This window comes from Strix uralensis, chromosome 7, assembly GCF_047716275.1.
Source record: "Strix uralensis isolate ZFMK-TIS-50842 chromosome 7, bStrUra1, whole genome shotgun sequence".
Taxonomy (NCBI): domain Eukaryota; kingdom Metazoa; phylum Chordata; class Aves; order Strigiformes; family Strigidae; genus Strix; species Strix uralensis.
The window spans coordinates 25,401,661-25,422,487 of NC_133978.1; the positions used below are offsets into that span (position 1 = coordinate 25,401,661).

Consider the following 20,827-nt stretch of genomic DNA (forward strand, 5'->3'; position numbering starts at 1 on the left):
TTTATTAATTCTATAGGTTGCCACCTGTAGCTGTGCAGGCTGTTGGGTTTCAGGTCTTGAATTCTGTTCCACAAAGGGCTGCTGTGGCATTCCTACCAACTCCACTTCATCTTTTGCCAGGCCAGCTGTGCTGAACAGCCTTTCCTGAAGCTGTTTCAAGTGACTGGTTGCTAAAGCACCAACTGTCTGGCTTGCAGCTGCAACGGGCCCTCCTGCCGCATCCCTTAACTTCTTGCAGCTCATCTTGTAACTTCTCCACCCTGCTTGTCTAGCTGACCTAATTTTTAAGCACTGCAGTTTTGATGGCTCAGTATATTATCTCAACCGTTTACCTGTTCTCTTCTCATTTCTGAATTCAAGAAATTCTGAATGAAAGAGTTTAATACTTTCCTTCATTATCTTAGAAAAACTACCACCTGCCATCGCAGCACAAACATATGAACTAATGAATGAAGCTCTGCTTGCTTATACAAAAGCAAAAGATGTTATGATTTCACTTGTTTTCACAGAGGCTAGTCTAAAGCGAGAAGAATGAAATGTCTCTTCTGCGGAGAGCATAAATACGTGTTGATAAGACACTGTAAATTAAATATTGTATTTCTTTCAAAAACTGAAAGGACTCCAGTTTAGAGACTTAGAGCAAAATGAGCCAAGACATCTGCTCTGTTTTCTGCCCAGTGTGTACTTGAGCTGGGGCACATGTGGAATTCTGCTGAAATGAGATTATAAATTAATAGTCCTTCACACTTCATTGCTTGAATGAGCCAGAAGTTATTATCTTCTGAGTTTTGAGTCCCAGGTGCAGCACTTTCTGACTACCAAATACAATTTTCTAAAGGCAAAGAAAGACCAGTGAATCGAAACTACAACAACCTTTTCTCTGTGGTCAGAGTACAGCCACGTAATAGAGAAAAGGAAAGCACATCAACTGACAGGGTGGAGGAAAAAGATCCTGTCCAGACATATGATGATGGTGAAGAACCGGTTTTTGATTTGGGCAACAGCTTCCTTTTCTGGTTCTGCTTCTGGCTTTGTGTACAAACATAAGCAGGTCATTTGGATCTGTGTCTTAAAAAGGTGACTTGTTGCGTTGATTTTTGATACCCAACTTGAGTTGCTCTGTGACTGATACTCTATTACTATTTAGGCTGGTCTAGAGTACTAATGAAGATAGATTTTTCTACTTTCACTAAAACTTAGTGAGATTAAGCTGACTGTTATAGACCTGGCTCTCCCTACAGCTGAACCAGCATATGCTTTTTTCTCAGAGGCTGATCCACTCATGGTCTTCAAAGAGAGTTAATATGCATCTAGTATTATTTAGCACTAGTCTGTCACACTGTTATCAGAAAGAGTCTGTGATTTATCTCACTTAACATCCCTAAAAATGAGCATAGTGTTTCCAATATTAAAGAAACACTTTTATAATCATACTCTTAAGTCCCCACCAAATGGCATTCCATAGATAGCTGAGCATGATAGTGTACCATGAAAGGACATTGGGCAAGGTTGACTAATTCTAAAATTTTCTACTTTAGAAGTCCTGAACAGGGTCCAGAACAGAGAGTAATGGAAAATCATGAGGCTGAAGAAGCGGAGGAGACTATGGAGACAGTACTAGGCTTGTACTGATTTATATATTATATATACAGACATAAACCAGGTAAAGACTGCAACCTCTGCACCTCTCTTTCTGTATTTTCCTAACTGCGACAGGGAGGATAGTATATGCCATAGAAGATACCCAGACAACTTGAAATTGGTTTCCATTGCAGGCATCAAGGGTGTTGGGAAGAAAAATTGGGATTTCCTCTGACATCTTCATATCCTATCAGTTCTTTGGTGACCTCCAGGTAATAACTGGTATTTCAACTGCTTGAGAATGGTATTGGTTTCAGTAAGAAAGGATGGTAAAAAGCACAAAATTCTTTTACTTCATTGGAGTTTCTGGAGGCAATTTTCATTAAAATAGAAAAAATCTCCAACTGTGACAATATATCTGTAACCCCAAGACATTCCTCATCATCGCAATAGTGATAATTCAGTCTAACAACAGTATGTGCATAAAGAAAGCCTTTTGTTGTATATTCTTTCTACTCAGCCCAGAGGCAGCAATATAGTCCACAGAACCACAAGAACCACAAGGGTTTGTTCAGCTTTGAGAAGAGAAAGTTCAGAGAGACCTTATCACTATGTTTCAGTATTTAAAAGGTGGCTACAAAGAAGATGGAGACTCCCTTTTTACAAGGAGTCACATGGAAAAGACAAGGGGTAATGGGTACCAGTTATTCCTGGGGAGATTCTGATTGGACACTAAAGGAAAATTTTTCACAATGAGAACAATCAGCCACTGAATGAATCTTCCCAGGGAAGTGGTGGATTACCCAATATTGGACACTTTTAAGATTCAGCTGGACAGGGTGCTGGGCCATCTTGTCTAGACTGTGCTTTTGCCAAGAAAGGTCAGACCAGATGATCCTTGAGGTCCCTTCCAACCTGGTATTCTATGATTCTATGAACTAAAACATTGCCAGGTTAGTTTCCACTTTAACAACAGCTGCAATACTGTAGCATGGTGACATCTGAACTGCCACTATTTGGAAAGTGGTAAGACCCCAGCAAATATCTGGATATCAGGACTTGATCAGAAAATACAAACTTGTATATTTTGTGTATGTTTGTATATTTTCAACTTTTGAGAGAACTGTATTGCTACTATTTGTAATATAATTTTCAAAGATTGAATGCTGTTTTATTTATAATCTCTAGTGACTTCTAGTGATTCTTGTATACAGGTGTCTCTTTTCTCTCTATAAGCTCTGCCAAATGTAGTTTCTAGCTACACCTTTATTTTTGGTAACAAAGATAGGCTTGTAATCATGGTTATTTCCCACCAACTTGACTTAGTACCTTTATACAACTGCAGTTGAAGAAATTGTTTAGTGAGGAAGGCCACTGAAGTAGGGGCTTTTTAGACACTGTATTTGCTTAAAATATCCTTAATTTAAAATTTTGAGAGATGCTGCAGGACAGGTAAGGCTTGCCTAAGTGCTTACTACATCTCTGAGTTTGTCCTAATTGTGAACTCTAAGCAGATGGTGGGCTGACAGGAAGTGAGTTGCTCATGATCTAAAAGCCATAGTGCACAGGACTGAACATAAGATGATATATATATTGCTCTTCAGCTGAACATACTGCTAGCTTGAGTGGTTTCTATATTGGGTTTGGTTTTCATCCCACCTAGAACACCACTAATGTAATTCCACCTTGCATCTCCATGTCCAGTTTAGAAAGATTGTTTGAAAATGACTTCTGTGTGGTTGCAGTTGTAGGAGAATGTGAGGTACAGAAATAGTTTCTCCCTTGTACAATTTTCTTTATGCATTATTTTCAATATAAACCAATACATAAACTACAAATTCACTGATTATCTATGGAAAAGTATCAAATGTTATTGGACTTAAACAGTGAACAGCATATTTTGCCAAGATAGACTATCACAAATTTTTGGCAAATCTCAAAAATATGGCAAAGCTTGGTTAGAAGATTGGATTTCGTTAGTACCAAGAAAAATGCCCTGTAATAGATTCATAGTATTGGAATATGACTGTCTGTATTCGCCTGACTAGGTACTTCTTCTGACATGGAGCTGAGATGGGGAAGGTGCAATGATTAAACTGTGGTCTCACGTTCAAATCCATGTGGTCTATGGTAGTGCCACAAGCCTTTTAATGCTGTGATATTGCCATTCTTTCATTGTTAAGCTTTGGCAGAACACTTCAAAAACTATTTCAGAATACCAGTTTTACGTAAGTTTAGATCCAAGATAGCATGGTGAACAGTGTACTTACAAGAGCAGAAGTGAGCTTCCTAGAAAAACTTGAAACACAATATGCTCCTGAGCTGTGAGGGGATTTTTCCTCCTTCTCAAGTAACTGGTGTCATTGCAAAAGTTTCAATTGCTCATGGCAGGATGGAAGAGAAACTGCTGTAATGCAAGTGTCTGTTGCCCCCTTTCTGCTGCAGGAGTGTAATAGTCTCTGCTGCTGTAAAAGGAGGCAAGATGGTGTTGCTTTGCTGAGTGAATATTTCCTAGATCCTCATGTGAACAGGAGAATGTCCAGAATTAATTCTAATCAGCAGGCAATGGGTGCCTCTGTAAATATTTGATGCCTGAGTAGGCTTTTGTCACAGCCTTTCTATGCTAAAAACGAGTAAATAATATATAAAAATGTGATTTAAAGTCAAATTCAGATACTTTTTTTTTTTTTTTACTTTTCTTGTCTTTGGAGTGTATATAACTACCAAGTAAGTGTTCTGTAGTATGTCTCTGTGATACTAGAGTGGTTAGGTACTGGAAACCTCTTTTGGTGTCTTTTAGGTGTCATTTTTATTGGGAGGGCACTGTATGAAGAGGTATCTTCTGAATTTGCAGCCCTGGCCTTTTCCAGTTTTGGGGATAAGTGGAGATTTTTAAAGTGGCATTTAAGCTACATCAAAAACTAAGGAAAGCAAGGAACTAAATCTACATATTTAGACATAAAACATTCAACCTGAGTCAGCACTGGTATTTAAAGGATAGAGGGTAATTAAAAATCCATTACATTATATCCCAAGGAGAGGGGAAGACCTTTCCTGCTTACTAAGTATTGGGATAGAAGTCATCTACCATCTTTGCTTTCTCACCTTGGAGCTTTCACTGAAGTGGGGAAAGTCCAAATGCACATTGTCGTAAGGTTTCTCTACTGCTGCATTTTGCTTAAAGAGACAGCAAAAGCTCTTTGTCTTTATTATTTCTTAAGGAAACAATCTAATTCTCATAGAAATCTCACTGATTTTATTAGGATTTGTCTTTGGTTAGGCAGAGCAATCCACTGAAATAAAAATACAGGAGTAAAAAACCAAAATATTTCAAAGTGAAACTGAAAGTATCATTATTAAATAAATTTAATAATAATGCCTATGTAATCCCCCCATCCAAACAGGATTAGAAAACTCTCTACATGTGAAATCTGAATGTCATTGTAGTCTGTTAGAAGTCTACTGATTTATTTCTTGACTTCTCTTTTATTTTGTTCTTAATGTTTAAGAATAAAGTCTTAATGTTTATGCCTTCAGTTTTCCTGTCTTTTTAATGAGAGGTTAAAATGTAACAGAAGAAGATGCATTATGCATGCAAGTGTTGGAGACAATGATTCTCGCTAGAAGAATGGACAATGAGTTAAAATGCACTGAAGTATCTGACTAAATTGTTGAGAAAAGATGGGTGTAAACCTCTGTCATGAGTAGACTAGAATTAATTTTGTCAGCAGAGGCCTGTTTGCTCTTTGAACCATCATCCTCCTTTGTTGCCTGCAAGCCTGGGGTGGCCCCTGAGATCACAGAGTTCTGTCTGGCAGCTGCAGCAATGGCAGTATTGGCCACTGTTTGGCCAGTAATCTCCACAGTATTCAAATGCCCCCAATGCATGTAACTCCCGTGGCCCTGTGGCATCACACCTGGAGAATGAGACCTTGGGAAGCAAGGTATGGCTTTCATCTGCAGTGTAGTTGTACAGTTTTCCTTATTATTTTAAGAAAAGACTTCACAATTCCTGATGCTTTTCCATTATAGCACCCCTGTGAGATAGGGAAATACTATTATTTCCATGCAGCAGGTGGGAAAGGAAGCAGAAAATGCTAAAATAATTTAGCTGAGTTTACTTAGACAAAGCAAGGTCTCAAATCCACACTTATGACATCTAAGTTTAGTAATTGTTGGACACCATCACTCTAAAAGATTTTGCCCTAGGAACTCTCTCCTGACCCAGCTACAAAGGGGCTAAGATGGGATCCAGGCCTTTGCAGCTGGTATATAGAGATCTTGTCCATGGATTTGAATGTTGATAGCTGTAAAAAATCTGAAAAATTAATTTTCCACATTAGGTTGTTTACCTTCCTTAATGAAGAAATAAAAGAAAAAATGCGAATGGAGGGGGAGGACAAAAAAGGAGTTAATGTGTAATGTTTCTAGTTCTTGCAGTTTGAATTATGCAAGTGCAGATGTTTCAAGTTGAACATTCAGCATTACAAACGTACTTTCCTGATATGTAACATCTCTTACAATTGAGAATTTATTCATATGTCTCAGAAAAAGACATCTCCTTTGGCTGGAAGGCAAGGATGAAAAATTTCAGTCTGGAGTTATTAATTTTATGAACAAATGAAAAAATATGTTAGAAACTAATCTAGAAATGAATCTTAATTACAGAACACTTGATTTATGAATAGCAATTTTTTCTTCATATACTATAAATTCCTGGTAAAATAAACTAGTAACATTTTTCAGTGATGAAAATTGATGGATGTTTATTTCCAGAAAAGGAGATCAAATGCTGCCCACACCCTAACTAAACAAAACTTGTAATTATGTGTTCCTTAACACAGCTCACTTATTATCCAGGATCTTCCATAACTGTGTGTTGCTATATACAAATGGTAAACTCAAGACCTGACAGCTCATACCTGATTTGCGGGTGAAGATTTCTCATTTACCTAGCAACCTGACACAGCCAGAACAGGCTTCTGAATTTGCACATGTGATAGAGAGCACTGATTTTGTGATGAAAGATTCCAGTCCTGATTTTGGTAAACAGTCCCCAGAGCTCATGAGTTGAGAGCAAAATTTTATTCTGAATTTGATGTGGGATGAATTTCTAATCATGCTATGAAGAGGGCCTTTTAATTTCATGGTCCCTGGGAAAGTGAAACTTGAGTAAGCTGAAAGCATTGTGAAATAACTTCTGCATAAATGTCTGATACTATAAGTCTTGGACTATCTACACTGAGGTGATTGAGCTGTAATTACATTTCTTTCTCAAGATGAGCTTCCAAATTATGGATGTTTATAATTGAGTTATAGCTTATATGCTAGTTTTGCTGAATACAGTTATAAACAGCAATCTTATTTGCACTGCTTATTAGAATGTTAAGATAGCAAAACAGCATTTGGAAAGTTCCAGTATTCTGAAATATCTGTGGTATGAGGTTGATTTTGATATCTGTGCTCTCTTAAAGAGTGCTCCTGAATGTGCTGTGATATTCTATATAGTGTTCTTCCTGGCATAAATATTAACACTGAATAAATGAGCCCATGACTGTAGTCAGTGGGATGTTTGAGACTTCTCTGATGGGAAGTATCTGGAAAGTACTGTTGTACTGCCATTCTTGAGTGTGAACTTGTTCAGTGTTTTGGATGACCCCAGGCTTTCAGGGTGAGAGTGCTATCAACCGAGTCTGCTGTGTGGAGTGAAAAATACAACGATGCTTCTGCAGGAGGAAGGGCTCAAAGCAAAGCTCAAGATTTCAACATGATGTCAGGACTGTTGAAAACATATAAACCTGTGAGATCAGTTTGTTGCACAACCCTGACAGCCAGCTCCAGAAAGCATTGGACTAGTGCCTCAGTGCTCTGCTGTCCCGTGTTTGAAAGCAGCACCCCTTCTCTGTTATTGTTTTGGGAAGTGGGGAAGGAATCTTTCATTATCAAATTTCACGGATAGGATAGGACACTAGTAGAGGTTGCACCTTGATAATTTCACTACTATATTCAGTAGCTGCTCAGAAGCAATCTAGGTAGACCTGTGGCTTTAAGTGTTGATGAGAACTAGTTTACATCAGGCTATCATTAGGCTGTCAAAGCCAGTGCTAATTGAAATAACAGAATATAAGAAGAATCTTCATGAAAAGTGTAGTGCAAAAAAAGTTTACTTCAGAGTATCAAGCCAGAATTACTATGATAAACTCTTCCCAGAGAAAACATTTTGTCTTTTTTGCCCCTGTTACCTTTTTCCCCTTAGAGAGCAGGTATAGTATTGACTAGAGGGAAAGAGCCTTCCTTTGTATTAGTGGAGGCATTTGGTGCAAAAGTCAGTGAAGCATACCCATGCGTGGCTGCAGATTGTTCCTGGTATATCTGTGATGAGATTTCCTAGCAGAAGGTAGAAAAAGTGTGTTCACAGAGCATTTTTAGCCTTCTAGACTCAAAATCTTTCTTACGGAAAAGAACACCAAGTGTTGCACTAGTGAGAAGTAGAATGGGAAAGGCAAAGAGCTTTTGATGGTGGCACATCAGGGGACCTAGCTTCTGTCTAATGAAGCTCCATGAAGAAACTTTCATAACAAGCACAGACCTGAAGTACTGGCCACTGCCAGGAGAAACACAAGATTTTGGTCTCACCTTGTCTGGCAATTACTATTTTTCTGTTTATCTATCCTTAGTGTTTTGGCCCACTGGGGATTACCTGCTGCATGAACAAGCTTGAACAGGCCTGTTCATCTGGTTTAGGTAGATCAATGTAGATAGACCTTTCCCAGTTAAAACATGCAAACTGTTCAAGTGCTAGAAACTCAGGCAATTTTTGCAATAGCAAGATGTAAGAGCAACAGATTTTAGAGTGAAAGTGGGTGCTAGGGATGTGACATCCACACTGTGTATTTCAGGAGTTTTACTACTTTGCACTCGATCTACTCCAGTCTTTTTTTTTATACTTGACAACAGAATTCATATCACAAAACACCTTTGTTATTTCTATATACAGTTTGAGAATCCAGAGCTTGAATACCCACATCAGTAGAAGTGCAACTCTCGGTTTCAGTCCAGTAGATTTCTATTTGCCCCAATACTGTAGTAGAGCGGATTTGTGTACATCACAGAAACAGAGGTCACACCCTTGGTTAACTTTATATTCATGCTCTCTACATTTTCTCTCAATATAATGTCCTGTTAGACTTAGTTACTTTGCAAGAAAGTCCTTTGATATTTCCCTTACTCATCTAGTTAATTATTAAAACAAACCCACAAGAATATTAACCTATGCTCTCATCAAATTTTTATCAATAGGAATAGGATTTTAATGGGTAAAAATGCCTCCAAGTTCCTCCAGTTTCTTACCATTAGAGCAGGATTCAAGAAACAATTCTGGTTTTGTAAACAGATACAGTGTTTTCCCAGCTAGGAAAAAAAAAAAGCTACATGGAATAATAACAACCATTAAGTGAAGTAGAGCAACTCACTCCATACTAAACCGAGCTCTTGGTTTCCTTGGCTCATAGAGAAAACTCCCTAACATGATTTCTGTGCAGTAATACATGAGAAATAATATACTTGAACATTAAGGATATCCTTCTAAATGAACTTGATTTGTCACAAATTACATGAAGGCATTTCCTAACTGTTTTATCTGTATTTGCTTATTCAGTATTCTGTTTAAATTACTTTCAACATAGCACTGTTAATCTGATTACTTAAATTGATCCCTAAGCAGCAGATGAACCAATTCTGAAAATTTGGTATCATGCACTATACAGGTAAAGAGCTTTTGTATTCTGAAAGAAGTTGAACTTGTAATTTTCCTAATATTAGGGTTGTCCCTGTCTGTTCTGAAGAGGAATATCACCCAGCAGCTGGTGCAGAAGAGACTTTTTTGTCAGCTGGTCTGAACCACAGTTCTTGTAAACCTTCCAGGATCCTAATCCTGAGGAAGTTTTACCTCCATCAATTAATGCCCTTCACATGAGCAGGAGGTTTCAATTCTCATTTTTAGTTATTTATTACCAGGAAACTGTTAGAGTACAACAGAGTACTAGTCATTTAATGGGGAAGCAGAAAATAGTGAGAAACTTACGTCTGGTGCATTATTTTGAATTGGCTCAGCTCATAATCTGATACATTCTGAAAAGAGAGAAAACAGGTATTGTGTTTTAAATAAAGAACAACTTAATCAAGAACAATCCATTAAGTGAACTAAGCAAAGACCTAAAAAATAGTTTTTAGTTTTGTAGCTACATAGTTGTCTCATCTTGGTTAATGCTTAACTTTTTATTACTGGCCTGTTGCAACATTTCTGGAAAGCTGGTAGCACAGATTGTTAAACTGGAATTTAACCGGGCATGTGGCAGATTAAAGTATGCTGGTTAATGAATCATTCAAAAAGTGATAAGCAAGACATTTTATATGGTCTCTTTCCAGCTCCACCACTGAATTTCTTTGTGTTTTTTTTTTACTGAAATCAGCAGATTAGTATAACAACAGCTGAGCGGAAGATTAACAATGGTTGGGAGATTATAAAGACCAAATTTGGTCTGTTCTTGTGTTAGACTTCTGCATGACTCCTTGACCCATGAAAAACAGGATGAAAAATAAATTGAATTTTTAGTGTGCCACCTTGGCACATACAGTGCTTATTCTAGTGCTGCACAAGCTAATTCAGGTACTGGAAACAGTTTAGCCAAATCATTTAAATAGTTTGCATAGCTCCATATACCTTTCACCTCAACGTGCCAAAGAGTTCATGCACTGTACTAAAGCAGCAAAAGTATTTCTGATGTTCAAGCCAGTGAGCAGCCAAACTTCCTAAGTCAGAGTTTTAAGCTAGTCTAAATTAAACCAGCTTTTATCCATGGATTTTCCTTTAGCGCAAAATTTCTGGTAATATCTCTGTATCGTACCCAGACTAAGCATGTGATTGCATGGTTTTGGTCCAGAAACTTGCTCATGCTAAAATGCCCTTTTTCTCAGCATAGATTTCAACAGGGGATAGGTCAGGCTGAAAACATGTTCATTTGATAGGAGCAGGGTTCAAATTGCATCTATTTTTGTGTCAGAAAGAGAAAATTCATTTGCTGGTTTCCGGAGACTTCCTAGGCACACCTGTAACAGATATGAAATCTCCAAAACGGATACTTTCCAGTGACATCAGTGATACTGAGTTCATTGTAATATGATTAATGTTTGCCCAGCTCTATCTGTTTTTCTGAATAACCCTCCAGTCATCAGTCCCACTCCAAACTGGTTTGCCTTTTCTCTCACCATCTCGTCAGCATGATAGATGAGTTTGTATCAGGCATACAAAATGAGACACTAATAAGAAGTGTATGAGACAAGGAGATCAAGTGGAGAATGTGTAAAATCTCAGAAAAAACCTATTTCATCAGTTTATATTTAAAATCAAGTGAGTCTCTGCATTTCTTTAAGTTCTTTGATGTATTTGTTGTGAAAATATGCCATTTCAGACACTAGAGAACTCCCTACATTTAATACTTAGCCTGTAATTACACTGTAACAAAAACCAGCTGCATATCTACATGTAGTGTGTATGGTAATTAGCAGATGATCTAGAAGATCTAGAAATCACCAAATTCCTGAGAAAATTTAAAACTATATTGAGCTGTCTGATTGACATACAGGCCCATCTGGGCTCCTTCAGACTTCATCAGCTGTAACGATGACTCACCAAATTGCCTCTGCAGATCAATGACCAGCAATATTAGGGCTATTTCCTCCCCTGTTATTCCACCTTCTAAATAAGAGGAGGAAGCAGCTATGCTTTTTGTTGTAAGGATTTGATTTGTTTGTTCCCTTTTTTTTTTTCAAAATAGAATATGTAAACTTTTTCTTGAGTGTATCAAGATTGCTGAGGTATAATTGCTTGGTGATTGCAGCCAACTAGCTTGTGTAATTCTCACTGGCCTTCCAAGCTGGTGTTTGCTGGAATGTGTTGGTTAAGCAGCCATTTCCACACAGTCAAATGGTTATGGTTAGATAAAGCACTTTTTAAAATAACAGTTGAACTTGGTAGGGGAGGAAGTTATGGATCTAAGCACTTCCTATACTGGTGATTGTTTTGTATAGGGGGTTTTAACTTGATTCCTTTTTTTTCCGAGACAGTCTTCAATAAGGGGATTAAGCTATGAGCCTCCCTGAAGTTTGAGGAGATTGGTATCTATGGGTCCAGCTGAAAGCTATCTTTTCTTATTTTGTATATTTGGGGTTTTTTTCAGTAAATTGCACCACTGATTGCAACTAAGAGCTCCTGCTGCATTTTAGCAACAACATTTTGGTCTTAGGAAAGAGTACAAAAATATCTTGCGAACTCAACGTTTTTGAAATTATGTGGTAGTGTCTGTAAGAGGATGACTAATTCTTCTAGGTTTTAATCAACCATTGCTCCTGTTGTTGCTTATCATTGTTAGTGATTCATATTGGCATGAATGGAATATATTGCAAATGAATACATGTGATAAAGAAGAAGTTTAAGTAGCTTCTTTCCTGGAGGGATATGAGTTGCCAAGTGTATAGTGAGGAACTAAAGGGACAGATTGGTATGTTTGGGTTTTTTGTATTTACAGTTTCATGTTAGAGTATAATTTAGAAAGCATATAAAAATCATGTTCTCTTCAAACCTACTATTGATTTCCTCTTTTCTACTGGCTGATTCATGCACCTGACATCAAGTTTCTCAGTAACTCGCTTACTTAGCTCAGTAGCTAAGCATAACCAAAACTCTTAGCTTGCAGATCCAGCTTTGTTCTGCAGATAGTGTCATGGAAGGGAAGAAACCCTGCAGTGGTGCAAATGTTTGAGGTGTGTCTCTCGTTCCTTTACTTGCAGAAGCATGTCTTGGATCTGAGCCCACCCTGCTGTAGCTGCTTGCCAGCATGGCTGCTGACAAAGGGGAAGCCTTACATCAAAAACAAAGAGAAGCTAAATTTCTCTACAGTCTGGAGCTGCAGACCTGTAAGTAGGTTTTATACATTCTTGTCTGGAAACATTTAGACCAACACATGCACGTGGACTGTGCAGTACACGCACACTGAACTGGGACATCTGAGGTGCTTTGGTTCTGTGCATGTGCTTTGCAAGTGGCCAGCATGTGTGGATGTGGCTTATGTGCCTTGACTGGGTGGGACTTATGACATTTTGCAGACCTGAGGACATATAGGAGATGACTGGTCAGTGGATAAGGGGTAGTTAGCATGCAAATGGAGGCCTGGTTTGAGGAAACTGAGTAAGTGTGGTACGAAGGTAAAGGGAATGGGGCTCTTACACGGGATAAAATGTTGTAACACAGTGTGTAGTATATATGGTACCTTCACCTGCTCCAGGTTTAGCACTTCTCTAAGGAAGGCTTCTAAGTCATAAATATGGCTGTTGGAAGTCATGGGACCTGATGTGTTCTGGCTTCCACATTTGCTTTGGAGTGTTTTTGCCATGCTTTTACAGTTCCTAGCTGAGGTTGTGCTAAGTGATAGTTTTAATAGAGTTATTGCCTCAAATGTTTTCAGATGTTTTTGAAGAGGGTTGTTGATATAGTTGATTGTATGACACAGTCTTTTCAACTATATTTTGAAGTTCATAGAACCACATCTCTTTCCTTTTCCTTACTTTTCAGCCCTTTCTTGTAGATAAGCACCTGTATAAGATGTTTATGGCTGCAGGTGCAAGTAATATCTTGAACAATTCAGGACAGCTGTGAAGGATCAGTAGGAGTTTGAAAAGGTCAAATTTTGATGTGAATGAGGATGAGGGGCTTCCTTTGACTTTATGATAAACAAACATACTATTGCTAGATAAGCTGTAAATATCTGGGCAGTAAAGCTGCATGTAAGGTCACAGTCTAGTCATTACAATAATGTTGAGTTAGATTCTGTAACATTGCCAATTCTGAGCATGCACCACTTTGGAGAAGTTTGCTGTGAAATGAGTTTGTTGCTTTTTGTGTGTGTGTTTATATTTGAATATAATTTTGTATAATGAATTTGACTTCCTGCTAATTTTCTTCAGTTGTTTTGGGGGGGAGTAAAGACCCAGATTTACTTGATGTAAAGAAATTTCATGTTGTTATGGCAATGTAAATACATAACATATTATAGAAACTCTAAATTCAGTATGACCTACTTTATTTGAAGATCTTTTTATATTTATGGAATCTGGTATTGATAAAAAAGACCTGCAAGAAGTCAGGATTTGGAGAAATCTACAGCTACATTTTTCACTTCTGAAAGACAGAAATTTGGCGTGTCAATAAAAATGTCAATACATTTAGGCAGTCAATGTGAGTTAAACTGAAAAATCATAGAATTGAAATAAGCCATGTTAATGATATCCACTATTAACTGGCATAGTAAACTATCTGTAATTAGTCAAAGAAGATATGGCATTTCTTAGTAAAAGTGTCCTTATGGAATACAAAATCTTTATGGAATAAATAAGATCTCAGTGTTGGTCTCAAGAAGTACAGCCTGAGCTACAGACTTTTGCCAGTGATATCTGGCAAAAACTGTCAGAGTGTTTCAGTCTGAGTAAATCATGGAATAAATGCATAGTGGAAAATTTTTAGGTCCTTTTTTTTTTTTTTTCTAGAGTGCCCCATAGGGGGGTGAAAAAGTGGAAGAGAAGAAGGTAAATAAGATGTGGCATCCATAAAATTAAAGAACAGTCCAGAAAGAATGGCATAATAAAGAAATATGCTTCTATTGTGAATGGAGAATTATTCTATTTAAAGTATTTATCCATTTTAAAGTGTATAAAACTGACATCTAGTGGTAGCAAGAGCACTTTGTGTGCAAAGTGACTTTGTAGTGAGACCAGTTTACATAGCAAATCAACAGGTTCTAACTATATTACATAGTAAAATTGCACTTCCCTGTACTTTAGTCTATCTCAAATCCTGTTTTGTTGTGCCTTTTCAAATTAAGTCTTGCTCCTTTAAGTAATATCTCACTTACATAATGGATGGTGGTGGTGTCTGTTCATCTTTATGAATGCATGGACTCCTGCTAGAGAAGTGTCATCCTGATGAACAGTTTTATTAGAGAGGAAAAGGTTGGAAGGAGCATTAAGATTAAAATATTCCCATCCAAAAAGCTGAGGGTAAGGGTTAAAGAATCTCAGCAGGGTCACTGAGGAAATTGTTTGGCAGCTACCAGTTTTAGTTGTGTTATGAATAAACAGGAGAAGTCAGACTTCACAGCTGTGATGCATGTCTCAGGTGTGGCATTACTCACAAGTGTGAGCTTCTCTGGGAGGGGAAGCAGGACTTTATGGCTAAAATTGAGATATTGCATGAATTCAGGCAAGATGTGTGGGGTCTGAATCAATAAAGCATATAGGCATGTGCTTAAATCATTCCTGCTGAAGGCAAGAGGATATGTTCATTTACTGGGGTCTGTGCTTAACTGTTTGCTGAGTCATGGCTGATATCCTCAATTCTCATTCATAATTTTATTCAAATAGCATTTAAAAATATTTTTGTCTTTTTCCACATTTTGTCTAGCTTATTCTGATTTTAGTGCCTTTGAAGAAAAAACCCTTGCTAAAACTCTGTGTGATACCTACCCCAATGAGGCTTTAATTTAGCTTTGCCTCCAGTGCTATTACATACATAATGGATAAATTGCTAATAAAGAGGGGAAGAAAAGAACAAAGTTACACAAAAATGAAATATTAATTATTTTAAAAATTATTTTAAAATATGGCTTAGGAGTGCCATATGTATAGTCAATGCAATTTAAAATGAACATAGAAAAATTTAAGAACACCATTCAAATATGTCTTCCAGATAATGAAAGAGATCAGCAACAGAAGGCTGGGTGAAGACAGACAAATCTGAAGGAAGAAAAAAAGGGAATGTGCTTCAGTGAAAGTGTAATTAGAAGGGGGCAAAAATAAGAAAAAAAATATTATAATAGTTTATTTTTTTAGGGTTGGCAGTTTGTGACAAGAATTGTCAAACTCTATTCATCAATTTTTGGTTGTAAATATTTATTTTAGTCTTCTCAGTTCATAATAGCTGTTGCAAATATCTTGGAGCTAAAAAATGTTAGTAGCATAATTCTAGTCAAACATAGCTTCATGCAGTTTCAAGGCTGAGGTGAATCATGCTATGCTGCCTCTATCATTCCATCTCTGTTACTTTCAAATCACAGTGAATCATATTTGTTGAAGACAGATGTTGATATTCTGCAATGAAACTAAAGTCACAGTTATAGAAGTGGTATAAGAAACAGCTGCTGTCATTTCAGATAGGTGAGCCTACTGCTTTAATGTGAAAGGAAAGATGAGCAGCAATCCTTTTCATTGCAAAGCTGCTCTGTAAGGACAAGATTAGTTGTTAACAGTGGTGCCAGCCAGAGCTGGGTGATGCAGTCTTATCTGTCCTGAAGCTGGTAATCCAGTTCAGGTGTTTAACAGTGCTAATATACTTTTGACCTTTCAGGTCTGAGTGTGGGAGCAGTTGCCACGACACAAGGCCAATTGCTATGTGCAGAGTCACTCTGGCTTTGTCTGTGCTCACTGGGGCTTCTCCTTACTGGTCAGACATTGATGCTTTTCCAAAGCAGTGAAAGCATAAGGATAAGTCATGCTAGTAGTGCCAGAATTGTTGATATACATGATATCTCTAAGATTTCACAGCAGCCGTCTCTGCATTTGGCTTATGTAAGATCTCACATAGTACAAATGAAGTTGTGTTGGTAGTAGCATTTGTAGCGAGGGAATACGTTCAGGAAATGCTTGGTGTAAATAGAACTGTTGGGGATGGGTTTCTTGGTCCATTGTGGATTTGTCAGCCATCAGGAAGTGCTGCTGGTATTTTGTCCTCAGGCATGGTTTTAGTTAAACAAAACTCTGATCTAATGTTTTGTTACTAAGAGCTGTGTTCAACATGTTATGGGAGTTTGAGATCTAGATGTCTATCATGCTGTAAGGAACAGTATTTTACATGTTTTTAGGACAGTTGGGATTACTTTAGCACCATTGATGGAGATCTGTTTGTAGTATTGCTGATCTATCATTTCAAGTGAAAATTGTTTGTTTTTTTTTATTAATGATTTGATTAGGTTTAATATGCATTGAGCTACTGTATGGTTTTGACAGAACTCCTAGGCCGAGTTGTCTGTACTACACACCTTGCTACCTTTATTTAACTGTTGAGATGTTAGAAACTTGTTTTTTCTTCAAAAGATACTTTCCTGACATATTAGCTCAGTGAATCCCTGTGGCTTACATTATTTTGAGGAAACTGCCTTTTGCAATAGCACCTAAAGTGCGCGTGTTTAAGGTTAACCAGTTTTGCTTTGGAAGAGCCCCAATGAAAGATTAAACTAGTTGATCCTTTGTTCTCATATATGTTGAGTGGTTTCACCTATGATTTATCTGTTTATGACCTAGGGATTCCAGCCTGTTCTCTACCCCAGGAGCTGTTTGCTCACACTTTGCTATCTAAGACTTTTTTGAACCTGTCTTACTGAATCTCACATGCTGAATGAATGCTTCCCTCCTTGAAAGCTGGCTGCAGAAATAGCCTTGGTCTAAGTCAGTAAAGCTTGATCTGCCACATAAATCTGTCTTTTAGTGCTTGCAATGGTAAAGTTCATGTTATTTTTCCTAGAACATGGGTGTCCCTGTTAGTCTTAGGCTGACCTGATAGAGAGATGAGAGGTTTCCAAGGTTCTTTTAAAAATTATACTGTCTTCCTCACTGACAGTGTAATGCTCTGTGGGCTGAGCTCTATATTTGCATGTCCTTATTGAAAGGACACTTACTGGAACACAGAAAATAAAACCACTTCCCATATCTTTATGGTAATGCACTGCTGTACGCTTAAGCAAATTAAAATGGGTTTTTGTGTTTGAAAAAGGAAGCAAGTCACCACATACAGAAATAACAGCTATGACCACTAGAAATTTAGTCTCAGCAAAAACCAGCAGGGCCTCCTGCTGATGTGGGCTGCAAGATTATAAGTCTGATTTTTTTTTTTTTTGAGAAAAGAGAATTCAGAAAAGCCAGCTGAAAGTCTTCTAGCAGAACCATTTGTCTCTAAAAATGCTTCATCAATTAAAACAGATTTTATGCAGGATGCGGGACTCCTTTCATTTCATCAATGATTAAGAATGTATAAAAAATTTTGGCAAAGCTGAATCAATTTATTTTGATGTTTTTAATATAAGGTAAAAGGCCCAAATGAGGCATGTCAGTGATACTGCTTTAGTAATTCCAAAGCATTTTATTTTTACTTTTATGGGAGACTTGTGACTATTTATTTTGATTCAGAACAAAGGGAAATGCTGAAGTGTCAGAAGTTCCATTTTGGCCACATGGCCTGGAAAATGTTTCTAGTCTGTAGTCGAGATACCAGGGACCTGACATCTCTAAGAAACAGGACATGCTGCAGAAATGTCCTCAGCATGGGGTTCTGCTGGAATTGACCCTTCCCCAGGACCAAGGTGGGAGTGCACTAGGCTGTTGACTAGTTTTGGACATGCTTTAATAGTGACATCTAACAGGATTTACACTGTCAGCTGCTTTTAATAATCTTGCCCTTTGACAGGGCTGAACCATGTCTGAGGCCATCTGCTCCTTTCAGCTACCCAAGTGCCCTTCCACATACTGCATGCAGGTGACTCAAGCGGTGCCCCTCTGTGTCTAGCTTATTAAAACAACACTGCTGTGAAAACAAGACTGTCCTTTGGCTGTGTGATTAGTGAAATTTCTTTCTAGTTTATCTTTTCCTACCTAAACAGTCTGGTTTTGCTATCTGGTATATCCTTAAGTGAGCAGACCTCTTCACCATGGCCTGTGTACCAGGCTCTTGGTGAGGTGGGAGTACAGGGGCTCTTCCAGGATCCTTCCTACCTCTGACAGAGCCTCTTGCCCCTAGACAACCTGAGCAAGTTTTAATTACCTCATATTCTCTTTCAGAGTGTGTGTCGGTAAAACAGCTAGCATGGAGCCCTTCTGGTGCTCTCTCCCTGATGCCAGCAAGGTGCCACCAGGCCAGGCTGGGGGAAGCTGTACGAAGCAACTTTGGCTTGTGGCTGCCAAAGGGCCAGTCCTGCTCCCTCCTTTCTCCCTTGACTCCTGTCATGGTGGAATGACTTCCATCCCTGTGCTGGCTCTGGTGCTTCTCTGACCCTTTTCTGAGTTGAACTAGCTGCAAATGAAATGAGGGAATTCCCTTGAACCAAAGGAAGCTTCTGGCTAGAAAGGCAGGGGAAGAAAATTTTTGGTGAGGAGGCCTGCCCCTGTCCCTGGCAGCAGCCTCTTCAGTTGTCTGGGGTTTTGTGAAATCTTTCACTGAAGCTGTGTTTTTCGCAGCTGCTTTAAACCTCCTGGAGAGGTGTATACTCTGGGCACTCCTCTACCTCCTCCATGCTGTCACCAGCAGTTGTGTGGTGAGCTGGATTAGGGAGGTGGTCTGGCTGAAAAATAACCATACAAAATAAGTTTCCATCTGGATAAAACTTTGATGCGCTGCCTTTGTGACCAAGTGAGACCTAGTGCTAGCAAAAGTGTATGTGGGGAATGGGAACACATGGCAAAGGTGGAAGGGGGAGCATTGCCCCTTTACCCAGGTATGAAGCTGTCCATTGAGTTAATCTAATTTGCTTACTGAGGAAACTGAGGGAGGCAGGACGTTGTAGTGGTGGCATTCTGAGTATTTGAATATTGACTTAGTAGGAAGAGCACTGTCTTGGAACGACAGCAGAGGCTGTCTCAGTGGAAGATGCTCTGTGCGCTTAGAGAGAAAAAAAAGTTCTATTTTCTGGGTATTAAGAGTTTCCATCCTGCTCTCATGAGGGAGGCTGAAAATAACAACAGGAAATAGCACAGCAGGAATCAATTCTCAGGTCACTGATAGGTGAGACTGGCAAGGACCCTTGTTACTTGGGGAAAGTTAAGTCATAATCCTACTTAATTGCTGCTATACAGGACAAATAATTGAATAGAGACATTCCACAGGTGTCTCAGGCTGTTGGGAACAATGGGATCAATCTTGGAAAATCCCAGAAAGTGGGGGACCTCAGGCCTTCAGCTCTCCCCTGCTGGCCAAGGGCCTGGGAACTGTGCAGAAGTGCTCCCTGCTGATGCTGCCTGCAGAAGCAGCTGCCTTCCGCTTTCCTGCATCTGGACAAAACCAATAATTATAACAAGAAGTGCTGGGAAATAGCTGAGCATGAAAGGGTGGTGCAGAAGGGGTATGAGAATTGTCTCACCACTCAGAGCAAATACTATGACAGAAGCAGTCAGCAAACTTTAAACTCCAACAGCAGTCTTAAAAGCAAAACCTATATGTGAGAGTGTTCTTGAAAGATTAAGAAAGATAATATGCATAATTGTAAGCACACTAAATTTCATCAAGGTAGCTAGAAGTAGCTAATCTTAATGATAAGAATAAATGCCCTTGCTGAATCAGAAACCAGATGTGACTTTGTACATGTCTGGCAGCTCCAAATGCTGTGATGGCTGGCCACCTTCTGTTTGGAAATCACATAATGAGCTCCTTGCACATTTACATTGAAGTAACCATTTTATATGCCCACCCCAAAATCTGCTGAGCTACTTAACTTTGAAAGTACCCCTTGGATAGTGAGATAGATTTGCTGTACCTTCTTTAATGCTGGTTTATATTCTTGAGGTAGGGCTTTAGTTCCGTTTAGTTCCATGTTTAGCTTCATTTTAATAATCACAATGGTTATAGCTAGCTGGTATAGATACTATTTAATTCATACAGTCACGAATATGTTGTGTATGTATATCTGTAGGCGTCTTGAAAATGAGCAGTTGAGTTGCTTGAATCATGTTACCTCAGCTACAGTAAGCAACATGACTAATAGTGGATAATCATTGAGTCAATCAGCAAGATCACGACTGCTGCGTTTCAGTGGCTGAAATAACTTTGTGAAGACAGGCTTTAAGGTGCTGGCAGGTCATTGCAAGTAGAAGGAACATCATATACAGTTGTGGTAATTTAAGCAGCAGTATTATCATGATTCAGTACAATGAAGATCTCTTACTGTAACATCTATCTGCTAGATCTAAGTTGTAAGAACTCAGCCTTCGTGACTGTTTTGTGTTGAAGAGACCATCTGCCAATACTGCATGCAGCATGTGGCACTGACTCAAACAGAAGGTATTTCTGCCACTGGAGAAAGGCATGTGTAGTTGTTTGTCAGTAGATGTCTTCATTCAAAGCATGAACCTCATCTGTGTTGGGTCATAGCATGGT

At 38.5% G+C, this 20,827-nt stretch overlaps 1 protein-coding gene and 1 long non-coding RNA gene across 3 annotated transcripts in view; one reads left to right on the forward strand and one right to left on the reverse strand.

Moving 5' to 3' along the window:
* The window catches only part of BLNK (B cell linker), a 103,778-nt gene that overhangs the window by 62,445 nt on the left and 20,506 nt on the right, over positions 1-20,827 (reverse strand). For both annotated transcript variants that reach the window (XM_074875003.1, XM_074875004.1), the window contains exon 2: positions 9,665-9,711. In XM_074875003.1, the coding sequence (XP_074731104.1) occupies positions 9,665-9,675 (11 nt within the window). In that variant the 5' untranslated portion in view covers positions 9,676-9,711. The remainder of the gene's footprint in view (positions 1-9,664; positions 9,712-20,827) is intronic.
* On the forward strand, positions 12,377-14,301 carry LOC141945990 (uncharacterized). The gene is made up of 2 exons (XR_012629697.1): positions 12,377-12,555; positions 14,182-14,301. It is a non-coding gene; the product is annotated as an uncharacterized LOC141945990 (long non-coding RNA).